This window comes from Bombus vosnesenskii, unplaced genomic scaffold, assembly GCF_011952255.1.
Source record: "Bombus vosnesenskii isolate JDL3184/JDL3185 unplaced genomic scaffold, Bvos_JDL3184-5_v1.1 scf7180000013272, whole genome shotgun sequence".
Classification (NCBI taxonomy): domain Eukaryota; kingdom Metazoa; phylum Arthropoda; class Insecta; order Hymenoptera; family Apidae; genus Bombus; species Bombus vosnesenskii.
In genome coordinates, this window is record NW_022882930.1 from 967516 (window position 1) to 982432 (window position 14917).

The following is a 14917-nucleotide window of genomic DNA, read 5'->3' on the forward strand; positions in this document are numbered from 1 at the left end:
TCCTCACAAACATCTCGCCGTTCAACACGAATACCGAGATTACTATGCATTCTATCAACTGTTTACTTTCGAAATCATGCGCCTGATAGAAGTCATAAAAGTATCTTAATTCTTTGTCGTGTACCTTGTGAAACCTGGCTGCGGTTACAGCTTCCAAAGATTTACGAAAAATCTGCTTTTTCATCGAGATTAAAGATTACAACAAACGTTATTTAACAGAGATAGGAAAGAAAAAAATTGACAACGATGGATAAGAGATCGAGATTAGATCAAGATGGAAAAACACTAACGAAAGAAAGGATCAATTAGATTCGACGGTGGCCTAAGACCTAACAAACGCGATAAAAATCACGATAACAGCGAATACGGAAGGTAGCTTGGTGGCAAATACGATTGTTTAATCGTGAGTCGAGATAAAACGTCAAGCAATGGCATTTTGTAGACGGAATTCGTCCGTGATCGCGATGAAGACGATCACGCGGGATACATGATCGTTTTGAGTTCAGAGAATTCCTTCAGTATAGAGAATTCGTCTGTCAAGTGTCGAAGAGAAGGAGAGTTGGCGCGATCAGCAACCTAACTAACTTTCTAACTAAATTCCTAACTTCGTTTGAGAAAGAAGAATCGGCCAGGGAGGATCGTCGAACGTAAACAGAGAGTGCACGTTCCTCGCTAATGGCAAGGAGAAAATCGAAGTTCCATAGGTTTCGCAACTGACGAGGATAGAAGGTATTGGTCGTGAAGCGAATTTGCAGGAGAAAAATTTACAGAAGACGAATATGGAACAATTTTAACGGATAGAATCACCTTGTTAAAGTATTCGGAATTTTGTTGTTGAAGATTTTGTTCGGGTGTTGGGTCGTCGCATAAGCTGTTGTTTCGATTAAATTAGAAAGAAAATTGGAGTATTGTCGAAGGAATAATATGAGGATGACAGAGGAAAAGGATCTGAACGAAGTATTGTGCGTGAATAATTTGGTGAAGGTAGTAAATGGCAATGAAAAGAACAACAGTAATCCACTGGAAACGAAAGTGTACAAGAGACGATGGCTGATGTTGGGTTTGTTTATTCTGTACACGGGAATGAGCAACTTTCAGTGGATTCAATATTCTATAATCAGCAACATAGTTAGCAGGTATTTGAACTTGTGTTATTCAGGAATCGAATTATGACAATTTGTACGTGACTAGTTATTTTATACCGTAAATTGTTTCATTACTGGTAATCTTTGTTTGGTAATAATGTTCGATATATCGAATAATACTTATGTGAATAAATAGATTCACTTAGAAATATATATTTACTCGTTGAAATATTGTATTAGCATTTATTGAGATATTTATTGATAAATGCTGCTAATTTTTCGAGCAACACGTACGTTCAAAAACAGTGATAATCAATTTTGTAAATGCCTCAAATCTTGTTTATTTGAAAATCTCAAAAAATGCAAACATACCACATACGAGAAATATAAATACAAACACGGTGGAATGACTTCTTGTTTTTTGCGAATCAGAAGACAAAGATAACATTAATGCCGACAATTGCGTTGATTATTCCAAAACATGTGAAAATATCTGTGAATCATCGTTGAATTTACATTCTGAAATCATCGGTATAATAATAATTTTAAATTACTTTTCGGTTGAATTTTTAAAAAACTCATTGAATTATAAGTAATATATAATAAGAGAAAAATTGAAAATTTTTTAGAATTCAATGAACTATAATTACAAGTAATACTCGTGAGAAGGAATATTAGAGATTTGAATAAACACGTTTCTCAGGTACTATGGCGTTTCTTCATTGACTGTCGATTGGACAGCAATGACGTTCATGGGCTATTACGTGATTTTCATTTTTCCTGCTACATATATGGTGGATCGAGTCGGATTTAGATGGACTAACATTATAGGCTGCGGTGCTACCTGTCTTGGTTCGTGGATCAAAGTTTTGTCCGTCAGTCCTGACAGATTTTACGTCACCTTCATTGGACAGTCTCTAGTTGCTTCTACACAGGTTAGAAATCAATTCCTCGTTTTTTATTTGTCTCCATTAATGGTAATTTAATTCTCGATCGACATGCCAACGAATAAAAATAGGCTCGTAAAAATGTGGATTAAAATACTTAATTTTAAAATATTGGCGGTGTTATTTAGTATTCTATACTTTATAGGAGATAAATCATTGTGTAAAATATAGAACGCTAAATAAAACGAGATACTTCAAAAATATTCCAATTCATTGATGCCACAATTCAGAATTTAAATGTTTGCTACTATGAAACTAAATTGAATTTTTCAATTTTTCAAGTAAATAAAAATCAATAAAGATTGATAAAAGCAATGAGAAATTTATTAATATTGAATTTGTTTGCAAAAATATGTTTTCAAGCCGTCCTCGAATTCGAAAGGTTCGAAGCTAAGAACTTTGCTCACGCGTCGCTGTAAGTAGTATGGTACGGTTCGTGTCAGACTGATCCAGTTAAAAGTTGTATAAAACAAAATAAGCGATGCAATAAATCAATCCTAATCAACGGGCATAGTACACAACTTGGAACGCGATCGATTATACTTACGGCAATTATTATTATTTCGCACACACTATAATCTGTCTACACCTATAATTTTCGACCAAAATAATTAAAAACAGGTTTTCACATTGTCGGAAGATTATATTTACAAATTTGACGACGTTGCGTTTGTGAAAATCGCGTGAGTTATAAACTCAGGTACGTGAAGCAAATTCTGAAAACGTGTCATAAATTTTTGCTAATGCAAGGCATTACAAGTCTAGTCGAACTTTATGTACCAGGCCTTAACCCCGAAACACTATCTCGTAGAAAGATTTATGCTCGTTCAGTGACTGCATTTCAAGCTTAATGAAACCTTTGTAATTTGTAACTTCTGTTTCGGAATACATTGTAATTTCAATGTCTACAGAAATCTTGTTCTCGTTCAAAAAAAAAAAAAAGAACAAAAAGGAAAAGGAAAATCCAGTTCGAGTTTCGAAATTCTATGGAAGAATACAACTTACAATTTTATCATTTTGAACAGAACAAAACTTGTTTATAAAAGTATCGTAAGAATTTTTGTCTGTGTGTCTATGCTGTAATTATGACTTTTAAAACTTTGCTGGCCCGTATTGTATTACTGAAATAACAGTTTTTCAAACGAAACTTAAATAATTATTAAAATTACTTTTAACAATTTAAAATGTTTTCTGGGAAATGATTCTTTTACAAAAATATAATAAATGAATAACAGTATTACACAATAATCCATATAAAATATAGAATACAACGTAACAACTACATCTGACAATTGAATATTTTTCAACTACAACTTAAAAATTTGTATATTCAAATAAGAGGCAGCACGGCATATGAAATATTTAGATAAGCATTTAAATATACTTTAATAATATATAATATAATTTTATATCGCATTTTTTTCGTATCAGACGATAATTCTAACATTACCTGGACGTCTGGCAGCGCAATGGTTTGCCGCCAATGAACTTTCCACAGCTACGTCATTAAGCATTTTTGGTACCCAGATGGGGATAGCCTTAAGTTTCTTAATTACACCGATAATCGTGAAGAATCATGAAAATCTCGACGATATTGGCACGAGCTTGTCGCACCTTTTCTGGACCGTAGCTATCATCATGACGATTGCGTTCATATTAGTTATAACGTGTAAGCAATTTCTTGTCACTTTTCAATGAACATTAATAAAATTTAGTAACAATTCCTAAGTATATCGTGAATTAAAGAATTTTTTTTAAATCAGAAAAAATTGTTGAAGGTAATATACACAAAGGAAAATTGCAAAAAATCGAAAATTATATTTAACAATTTAATTACTAAATATTACATTGTTCAGTCTGGAACATCTGATATCTAAAAAAAAATATTACTTCATACAGTATTCGAGGACGATCCAAAATTACCGCCGAGCAAAACACGGGCTCTACAAAAGTTAAATCGAATGGAACTTGAAGAAAATATTATGCAACCCATTAAGAGATTGTTCAGAAACAAAAGTTACTTGATTCTCTGCAATTCGTACGGTTTGAGCATCGGTGTGTTGAACGTCGTAGGAACGTTACTAAATCAAATATATCTTGCACACTTCGAGGTGAGCTGATCAACAAAGAAATTGTTTCCCATAGATATTTCTAATTTTTCGATTTCAGGAAATTCGAATTCTAGGGAGAACCTGAATATGCTCACGTTACACACGTCGATTATACAGGTCTAATTATGAAACGTTGAACATTTTGCAGCACGGTGAGGAAGACGCGGGTAAAATCGGTTTGGCCATGATCATTACAGGAATGATAGGTGCTGTCACTTTTGGAGTGATTCTCGATAAGACACATAAATACAAGTAAGAAAATTTTATTCAAATTTCTTCGTCTATCTTTCGAAGATTATCACGTAAATTCTCCCTCTATCTTCGCAGCTCTATTTTCTTTTGCATGAATTTTATTCTATTGTTTCTATCTTTGACGCTTATTAGCAAACAGAAATTACCGTGTCAGATGATCCATCTTTTTCATTTAACTCATCTGCTATAATTCAGTTTTTAGTAATTCAACAGTTCAAGCTCTAACACTTTCGTGATTGAGTACATTTTGATTGTTGGCGAGAATTTCGTTATCGATTATTAAGAACGAGAAATAGCAATTTTCTTTCGGAAAAAATAATATGCACAGGAGCGTGTAAGCGTGAAAAAATTAGTATGCCAGTAAGTTAAATTTCAGATAATAAACTGAAAGATCATTGAAAGACAGAACGATAAAAGCAAAGAAAATTCTTCGAGATCGTTTAATTTTTTAATCTAATGGCATTTTCTATAATTTATCTTAATTGAAACTCTATCGCCAAGATACAATATCGGATTATAAACGATTTTTTTCGAGATATAAAAAATATTCTGCGTATCATATAAAAGAATATAAGTGTGCCTGAATGCGTGTGTATATGTGTATCCAACAGAATTCGCTATTTCTAAATCCAACATAGTACTCTAAATGTATTCATTTTGTGAAAAATGGATCAACCTGGACAGTGTTAAATCAAATTCCTGATATATCGTACGTTTCTGTCGGTGTTCATATTTTTTAACATGTACCTCGCCAACGCGTGTCTCTCTTTTTTTAATATTTTATAACAAAACTGGACATATGTACTTTCAGGGAAACAACCGTAATCGTGTATTTTCTCGCACTGTGTGGACAGCTATTCTTTTCTACGTTCATGTGGCTCGAAATGAAATGGATGGTATACCTATCGGCTATTTTTCTCGGGTACTGTATACACGTGCACACACCACGTTTTATTAACATCAGATCATTTCAATTAACAACTTCATGTTCAAATACCTATAGAAAACTACGTCGTTAATCGCGTCGTTAATTACCTTGTTAATTACTTTACGCAAAAATACAAAGTTCCTTCGATCTTTCAGTTATCTCGTAATCGATGAAATGAAGCATAGTTCAACCTCGTTCGATTTATTTAACTACAGGAGGATATTACCGGTTTCTTGCTTATCGTATTGAAGCTTCTCAACTTGCAAAATAAATAAATTCGAATTAAAATATGCTAGGATGTTATAAAATGTCGTCCCTCTGATTATCAAAAAATTATCTCACGTCCGTCAGAAATGAAAAATTTTGTCATACTTTGCCGTAACTCCTGAATCGTCGTTACCGCGTCAAAATTCGTAGCACCGACCATCGTTCAAATTTTCTTTCACCTTTCTCTATTTCTTTTTTTTTTTTTTTTTATTAAAAATCGACTATAACGACAGAATTGAGTAAAAATCAGAATACGTCAGTCATCTGTCTGATCATCATCGAAATATACGACAGGAATATCAAATTCTTTTTCACACTTTCTTTACTTGAACTATGGCTTTTACGGCATTACCATAAATTGTGACAGTGATCGTCATCGAAATTTTCTTCCACGATTCACCGTGCAACTCATTCACTCGAAATTGATTCTAGTGCAACTCTAAAGTGCAATTACCTACTTTCTGTAGGTACTTCCTAGTCGGTTACGTAGCCTTAGGATACGAAATGTGCGCGGAATACACGTACCCAGAGTCCGAGGAGATAACGGCGGGAATTTTGAACGTGGCTAATAACGTTTACGGAATTGTTCTCATTCTGATAATGGGCCGATTGCTGGAAGTATACGGGGATATTCCGGTGCACGTGGGACTTTGTACGGCGCTGCTCGTCGGTTTCATCATGACCGTGTTGACGAAGGACGTGCAAAGGCGTCAGGATGCCAGAAAGGGCGTGCATTACGTAGGAGTTAAACAAAGTGAGAAAAACAACGAGTGCAATGGACGCGAGAAACAATAATTGGATCGTAATGATTTCTAATATCGACGTAAATTTACATTTAATCCTTTCCTGGATTATTCTCGTGTAATATGTATAGTTCTGTTTTCCTACGTTTCTATATACAGACAACACCGAGACGTAGACGTGTCAAGAGATGCTCGAGTGAGATATGTTTTGTGAATTAATGCGTGATTGTACGGAAATTTGAAGAGGAGATAAGATAATAAACTATAATTAGCAATTATAAGTGACTGTATCGAAAGAAAGCAGCAGTGAGTAAGAAGATAAAAATTCAAATAAATAATAATAAACACGAACGAATGTACTACAGTAGTAGATGTTCTTAATCTAATTTAATTCGTGTATCGAAATAAACTTCCGATTATAAACAAAATTTAGGGTGTATAGAATATTAATTTAAAATAATTTGTACTATAAAGTAATTTATTATTGATCCTGATAATAAAAAAACAACGGAGCGGTCTGATAACACAAATATTTGTTCGATTTATATTCTGAATTCAATTTTAATTCCATACTCCATATTCATCGGAGGAAATACAAACATGATAAACCTACGATTAAAAAAAATACTACGAGAATCCGTTCTAATTGATCCGTGAATCGTCGCAAAAAGACGCTCGGTGCTAGAAATGAAATTGTTTAATCTTCTGCAGACAGCGTTTGCAGTGGACTGAAATTTAATAAACGTCTGCTGGTCTGCCGAAGAACGCTAAACATTTTTCAATTTAAATTTACATCGCCGCGGATTTACATTGCCGCGCGAATGTCTTTAAGATTAGGATGCTTCCTTGTTTTGGCAAACTTTAATTGTATGATAGAAATTGTTTAAATCGTACAACTTTATTCCTGTTTATCCTATTACGTGCATTTAAAAACATATGTTCAATATCGAGCGAGTTCATTAAAGCAGACTTTTTAGAATAAAAATAAAAATACAAAAGAATGAATCCAGGTCGTTCGATATTAATATGTACTATTGAAAAACTTCTAGAATAAACTGGACGAAAAATAGAAAAAGTATCGAATAATCTCAGCTATATCCACTTCCTATTTAGAATTTTCATTGAATGTATTAATTAGATTTGCGTGTATTACTGTCTATCGTTTATTTATCAACCCAACTGTTCGAACCAAAGGATAACCGCGAACGTTGCTAAAAATCACAGAATAAAATATTGTCTTGCAATCATTCTTCTATGAAAATAATAAACTAAAATATATAGAATAAGCCATTCTCACAGGGGAAACATATATCATACGCTGATAAAGTCTGCATCGTTCACAAAACACTTTCCGGAGTAAATAACAAGTAATATAATAAATAACAAACAACCAACGGATTAGAAAAGTGGGAATTTAAAGAAGAAATTTCTCGATACGAAGGAAGAAAACGAATGGATTGGCGAAGAGACAGGTACGAAGAGGCTGGACTTTTATCGACAAGGAATATTCATTCTTGTTTTCAGGTAAAAGGCACCAGGGACCAGGCCTGAGTGTGTAGTGTGCACTGCGTCTGACAAGTGACATGACGCGTGCACCACTTGTTACTCGACCAGAATACTTGATATACTCGATCAGAGAACAAAAGTACCCAATGCGGAGTATTATATTTTGCGCTTTCGATCAAACTGGCACTTCTATCTGTCGGGCGCAGAACGTTACGTAGATTTCATCTTGACGCTCGGGCTAGACATTATTCATTCTTCGTTTATTTTTACTATGGCCGCGCGAAGAATTATCGAGATCCAGCGAGAAAAGAAGGACATCTTCTATCGCGAATCAATATTATCGTTTCGAAAATATTTTTACGACCGATACCATGCAATTTACCTTCGAGTAAATGTATAAGATTTTTCACGAATATTTACTTACTTATTATTGAATAAATAAATATTTAACTTGCAAGTACAGTATATTCCTTCTTTTTCAATTTATTTATTTGGAGTTGCATCCACCTCTGAGGGTCGTTAGCGACTACAGTTGTACGCAATTGCGTTTCATAGGCTTCTATGAAGATCGACGAAATTTCGTACTAATATTACGGCGATCGATATCTTTGAAATATTCAAAACAGTAACAAAAACGTATATTTAATCCGAAAACCAAATGGAAAGACAATTTAATAACGCAAAACTGATTAACAGCGTATTGAACTATCCTCCGATAGAAAATGGGAAACACTTAAATTTCACTTGAAGAATTTATCGAGATATATTTGGTACGTGACTATGGTTTATTTATTTAAACGACGAACAACGATTTCGAAATTAGTTTCTATAAACGGATCGTCATTTTGTATAAACTCTAATTACGATGGTGAAACAACATTCTGTTGGAATCGAGTTTCGGTGTTCGTTAAAATGACGAAAGGTGAATATTGCAAAATTCCATACAGGGAAACTGAGATCATCGTTGCAACATTCAAACAGGAAACATTCCCATTTAATTCGACGCAGATAAAATATCGTCGTTAGTATAATGAAGTAGAACCTGCATACACTTTTTCTGCGAATCTATTCGAAAAGACTAACCTAACGTAACGAACATTGTGATAAATAATACAAGTTGTACCTTAAATATCTTTTTACTGTTCCACATTAACGTAACATATGGTTCCCTTTTAATTAAACTGCTGATGAAAGTAATTAATTATAGCACTGAATTTCACGACTTTTCGATATACCGCCCATGAATTAACATTAATAAATCTAGGGAAATTCGCGAACAGATTCATGTAAATACTATAAAAGCAAACGCATGAAAATTAATAAAACTTCCATTTTTACAGAACTGACGGAACAAAATAAAAATAGTTTCACAATTGGAATGAAAGCTTATAGGATACTTATAGGATACTTTGCCTTGCATATTTTGTATGTTACGTTCATTCTCTACGTTTTCATACATTGAAATTTCCCGTAAACGAATAAAAATGCGCAGTCCAGTTGAGTTTAAGGTGCAGGTTAAATTTAAGATGTTGGTTCGGTTTAATGTGCCAAGATCCACGGTACTGAAACTGACACTATCATATTAGATAATTATCAAAGGTAATCTGTTAACGGGATAAAAAATTGTTAATCGTTCGTTATAAAAGTTTGATCCTCGATGTTGATTTTTTTATGTCTCGACAATTAGACACAATTTTCCGAAATGATCGGATATTATAGGAAGAGGTCGTAAAGTCTTTCGCTCTCTTCTAAGCAGACGGCAGCCGATGTCAAACACATCCGCTGAAAAAGATATTGATCTATTGACAGCACAAACGCGTTCAAATAGGAGAGTCGGGCCTCCGCCGTATCCGTCGAGATTGCGATTATCACAAAGGGACTTATGGATTATCGATAACGGGCGAGAATGAAAAGCGGAAACGACAGGTCACCACAAATGGACTCGAGTGGACGCGATTGGAAGGTAGATCGATAGATTCCATTTAATTCATTTGAGCACGGCGCTTCGTCAACGAAGATAAATGGAAAATTTCGTATAAATATTCTATCCTAGTCTACGAAGCAGCTCGTGAATATTGGCTCGTTCATTTGCTTCCACGTAACATGGCTAATAACCACCATCGTATATCTAGATCTCTTCGAGGTGTACGATAAAAATTTACTTTCTACTAGAACGTGATTTTTACTTTTCATTTGTTGATGTTTAATTCTTCCACTGGCGAGCAGTTTATCGAAATGTACTTGGTCGCGAAATGAAAGGAAGATGAGAAACTCGACAAAAAATCTTATCGAAAATTGCCCGATCGACCTAACAAAAATATTCCAAAATCCTTTGGTAAAACGCACGAAAAATACGAAACATACGAGAAATATAAAGCCAGAGAAAGTAGAAAATAAATCCGTCAGTTCTGCAAGCGACTCGCTAGCCTCGAGACTAGTTAACTGGAAAGAATTACCGGAACGCTAGCGAAAACCCTGCTGTCTGGCTACTATAGAAAAGTCGAACTTATTCTCTGGATGTTGCACACAGGATTCTTCGCAGGCATCGGGCAGCCGGCAGGTTCTAAGCGATCCGCAGCCGGAATCCAGATCGGAATCGGGTGAGCTTCACTGTCAATCCGATAATTAACTTGCATGCCACGTTTTTCGAGCGGCGAGTCCGATCGAATTCGTACGCGTAAGAGCACCGGGACGACGTCCGACCTGATCTTGCGAATTCATAATGGATCCCGCATTCCGAGCACGTGTACCGCTCACGTAAGCCGTGACAAAATTATGTACTACAACGGCTGCTTTCGCCGGTGCGTTTTAAATCGATCCCGGCTGGACCAAGGAGGAAATTACCTATCGCTGAGATACTCACGCTTCGTACCGAAACTTCGTACAGAATAGCGATAACCGTTTTACAAATAACAGTGTGTTCTGTGAATATAATAGTTCTATGATGGGAGAGGAACGTTGGTTTCCAAAGATTTACACAGTGTCCCGTGAGAATATTTGAACGCTTTCCACAGAATGTTTTTGAGTATGACTAAAAGAAGTATTTGCATACTATTATTTATCATGACGCTTGCATACTAATTAGTTAGGTTCAAGTATATTAAATTTCATATCATTTAGTAGTACTTTCATATTACTTCATTATATTGTAATAGATTTGAAACTCCGCTCTATAAGTATGCTTACAACGTTATCATTAAAACTATGCATACGAGGATTAATTTTAATCTATTTGATTTACTTTGCATTTTTTTCTTTTTTTTTTTTTTTTTATTAACTCTGCATTTTGAGTTTAAACGCGTAGAGATAGTAAAATACCTTCTTTTTTCTTTTAGTTTGTGTACAGAGTAAAAATAAAATGAAACGGAATATAAAGGAATAAGATAAAAATTAGGGGAGATTTAAGTAGAATTAAAGAGATTCTAATCTATTTTTCAAGAATATTCCAGAATCATAACTTTCTAATAACATGTTAATATCGTCATTGTTTAAAACACGTATCTGTCACCCATCGTCGACTAAGTAAATTCGTTGAAATCTACAAAAAATTGGCAAAAAGCATCGCAAGAAAGTCATGTAGCCATCGTGATACTTCTTACGAATGAATGACCATTCATGACACGTAATATAGGTCTGGCGTATAGTTACGAAACGGTGAGCAATAACCAATGAAATCGTTTCGTATTCACGGTGCTTGGACGCCATCTCATAAACGTGTGGTCGCATATAAAGACGGATGAAAGACACGGGCAAAAGCCAGTCAAAATTTTCCAAGTGGAGTTAACAGTGTTTTTGGCCAGCAATAATGTGGAGAACGGTAACGAGACAATGGATTTATTATGCACGCGAGGAACGATTAACCATTAATCGTACTTTGATCTCATTGAACGTTCGAGCCGATCGCGTATTTACACTTCGCGTCATTAATCCTTTACAACAACGCGGTGACTTGACATTTGCATATCGATTAACCATATACGTATTTTTGAAGTTCTTTTTTATAATTTATAGCTTTGTCATTGTGCCATCTATTCGTCGACAGTGATTAATAATTTCGGAATTATTACTTTTATTGGGATGGAAAAGCGTAGGAAATCGTAATCTGTTGTCATGTGAATACAAAAACAATCAAGTTGTAAAGGAAATTAATTGAACGAAGCGATTTTTATGAGGTGGTAAAGTAACACTTTTGTAATATTTTTTATAATTCAGCTAAATATTTCTCTTTTCTTTTGAAAGAATAAAATCAATATAACTGTGGGTTTATTTCGATCCAAAGAAATGGAAGAGTACGATCGTTTAGGTTTTCCCTGACGAATTTTCTAATTCGATTATATTGATCGAAATCGAGTATAAATAATATAAAAAAATAAATAAATTTTATACTTTCGATAGAACGTACGTAATTCTGATAAGAAGAGAGTAATCTTCTGAATATTTTTATAATTCTCAGAACACACCGGTTTTTACGCTGTAACATTAAATCTCTGCTTTAACAGCAATACAAAAGTTTTTACGGACAAGATGATCTTTATTTATGAGCAAACTGAAATATGCTGTTTTATATACGCATACATAAATCAATAGTACTCTTCGATTCGAAAACTGAATGTATGAATACATAAATTTATAAAACCTATAAATTGAAATATAAAATATGAACTCGGTGGAACTCGATAAAAACGTCTTATTAAGATCATTGAGAAAAGAGGACCTGATTAATTTACATTACACTGTTCGTTAAAAAAATAATAGTTTAAAACTTTAACGAGTCGTAACGATTATTGAGAGGAATGGAAAGTGCAAAGTAAAACTAAAATTAATTTTTTCAATAAGCAACGAATATCTATTATACTAATATAAAAAAATATCACAATAAATCACACACTTCCATTCTCGCTTTTATAGTTACGAACAAACTAATCGAAACCGTTGAATCGAATAATAAATTCGTGTCACATTTTATATTCGCTAAACAAATCCAGATACATATACCTTAACATTTCAAAAAAAAAAAGCTCTAACATTCTGCAAAATGTTATGAAAATACATACATCAGCGAAAGAAGGACAAACTTATTGCTCGATGCAATATTTTCGCAAACATTAAAACACCCGCGCAGGCCAGGAAAAACTATCTACCGACTCTGCAACCTTTTATTTCTCCTAATCATGGAACACTGGAGGCACCCCAATCAATTTAGACAATCACGATCGAACGAAACCATCGTTCCAAACTCGTTTGGTGATAACAATGGCCGTCTGCCAGTAACGTTTCCTTCGTTCCGTATTTCAGAACGCGGCCACCGAAAGGACAGCAGGAAAAGCACGCGACAGCTAAGCCATTAATTGCTTTTCCATTTTCCAGCTGACCCTCGTGCTTCTCTGTATCGGACTAGCAACGTCAGATTTATCGCCATATAAACCAAGGGGATGGCGTCCTAATGGTCAACGCTTTAATCCCACCAACAATCGATTGCATGCGTATTACGGGCCCCCTGGATTACCAGCCTATGAACCTCCGTACTCGACAAGCCACCCCCCAATTTTCACCACCACCACCACCACTACCACCACCGTACCGCCGACAACAACCACGACGACGATGAAAACCACAACGACCCCGCGAACCAGAGAGCCAACGACGCCCTCTACCATTCCGGAGGAAGATTTCGATACGAATCCAGCTCTGGCCATCGCTAATTCCTTCGCCTTTAATCGACCTGTTTACATCTACAATACATTCCCCTTCTTACCTGGGCACGTATTGGTCAAATGAATGATTACGTAGCATCGTTTGTAACTTATCAGTGGATTGTTCTACGATAACGAGAATGACGAATGTACGAGTTGTTGGTTCGCTGTATAGTACAATAGAGTAACACTGTTGAGAAGCGTACATTTGTCCGGCAATAGATTTGAAATGGAAAATTATTGTTAATAATTAGTTACTCGATCATTCAACAATGAAAGTATTCGTTTTCCACCATTTAAAGAGGCAACGAACAATTTTTCAGAACTCTGACGTTTTTATTAAAAATAGCGTGACTTTGTAATTTTTTATTGGACGATTATGACGCTACTGTCCTAATAAGTGGCTCACTTTTAAAGTCGATTTCTGCGGATATCTCAATTTGCAGTTTGACTCCTCTGACGAACCGATCGCAAGATCACAACAAGAACACATTCGAGGAATTATTATCTTATATGTATACATTAATATTCCGCTTGCTTTTTTCATATCAAATGATTAGATAGTTGTGAAACATCGTAGGTAATAATAAAATTAAAACAAGGTGTAAATCGTAGACTATGGGAAGTGTTGTTCCTAATGGTTAGAGATAAGAATATTGTTTTGGGCGATCGTAGTAGTAAACGTAGGTTGGTGCATATAAACTATTATTCCTTTTTTATACTGGATTTTAAGTTAAATGGGATGTAAGCTTTTTTTATTCGGTAAAGTAAACCGTGTTTTTAATTAAAGTGATTTATTATATTTTGTTTTAATCAACCGACAATTACATCGTTTCCTTATCCTTCTTCATAGACTCTGTTCATTTAGGAACAGTTTGCGTAAGATAATAAAAAAAAAAAAATACCAAAATGTTAACTACACAAGGTACGGATGACTGAAATATTAAATTTTGATTTTCATAATTCTTCTGACATCTATAATGTCTATCGCAATGCAACAAGATTAATTTCTACTTATTTACTATGCGAGTTGTTCAGTCTGACGCAAACGTCTACTAGAAAGAATTAATCAGAATATAGTTCTACTTTCGCTAATCAATTCTATATACACATCCTTGAATGATTGTAAAACTAAGCACGTATTAAAAATCCTTGAATAATCTCTAATAAAAAAAAAACGAAATGTAAGGTGAAACAAGGACAAAAGAAAGCTACAAAAAATGAATATCTCTTTCCTGAAGCTACTACGCTCATAATCAAACAATTTTTGTTCTAATGGAACTTCCAGACTATCACTAACGTGTATTATTCAAACTAAGCTATTATGCTTCACGTTTTTATGCTTTTTCTGGCGAAGATAGAAAAGAAAACAGAGTGAAGTAAAA

The 14917-nt window shown here is 34.5% G+C and overlaps 2 protein-coding genes across 2 annotated transcripts; both read left to right on the forward strand.

The window, feature by feature from the left end:
• The first annotated feature begins 924 nt into the window (after positions 1–924).
• LOC117231203 (feline leukemia virus subgroup C receptor-related protein 2-like) lies at positions 925–6857 on the forward strand. Its single transcript, XM_033489396.1, has 7 exons — positions 925–1136; positions 1789–2020; positions 3464–3701; positions 3932–4143; positions 4292–4395; positions 5207–5317; positions 6058–6857. Exons 1-7 carry the CDS (start codon positions 925–927, stop codon positions 6383–6385), a joined length of 1437 nt encoding a protein of 478 aa, XP_033345287.1. The 3' UTR covers positions 6386–6857.
• Positions 6858–11357: 4500 nt separating this feature from the next.
• LOC117231204 (C-type lectin domain-containing protein 141-like) lies at positions 11358–14710 on the forward strand. The gene is made up of 2 exons (XM_033489397.1): positions 11358–11656; positions 13207–14710. Exons 1-2 carry the CDS (start codon positions 11645–11647, stop codon positions 13615–13617), a joined length of 423 nt encoding a protein of 140 aa, XP_033345288.1. The 5' UTR covers positions 11358–11644; the 3' UTR covers positions 13618–14710.
• The last annotated feature ends 207 nt before the right edge of the window (positions 14711–14917 follow it).

Bases quoted from the DNA above. Each gene is read 5' to 3' on its own strand.
- LOC117231203 (XM_033489396.1), top strand. From the start codon at position 925: ATGAGGATGACAGAGGAAAAGGATCTGAACGAAGTATTGTGCGTGAAT. The intron at 1,137-1,788 runs GTATTTGAACTT...CACGTTTCTCAG, and splicing joins ATCAGCAACATAGTTAGCAG to GTACTATGGCGTTTCTTCAT. The intron at 4,396-5,206 runs GTAAGAAAATTT...ATGTACTTTCAG, and splicing joins GATAAGACACATAAATACAA to GGAAACAACCGTAATCGTGT.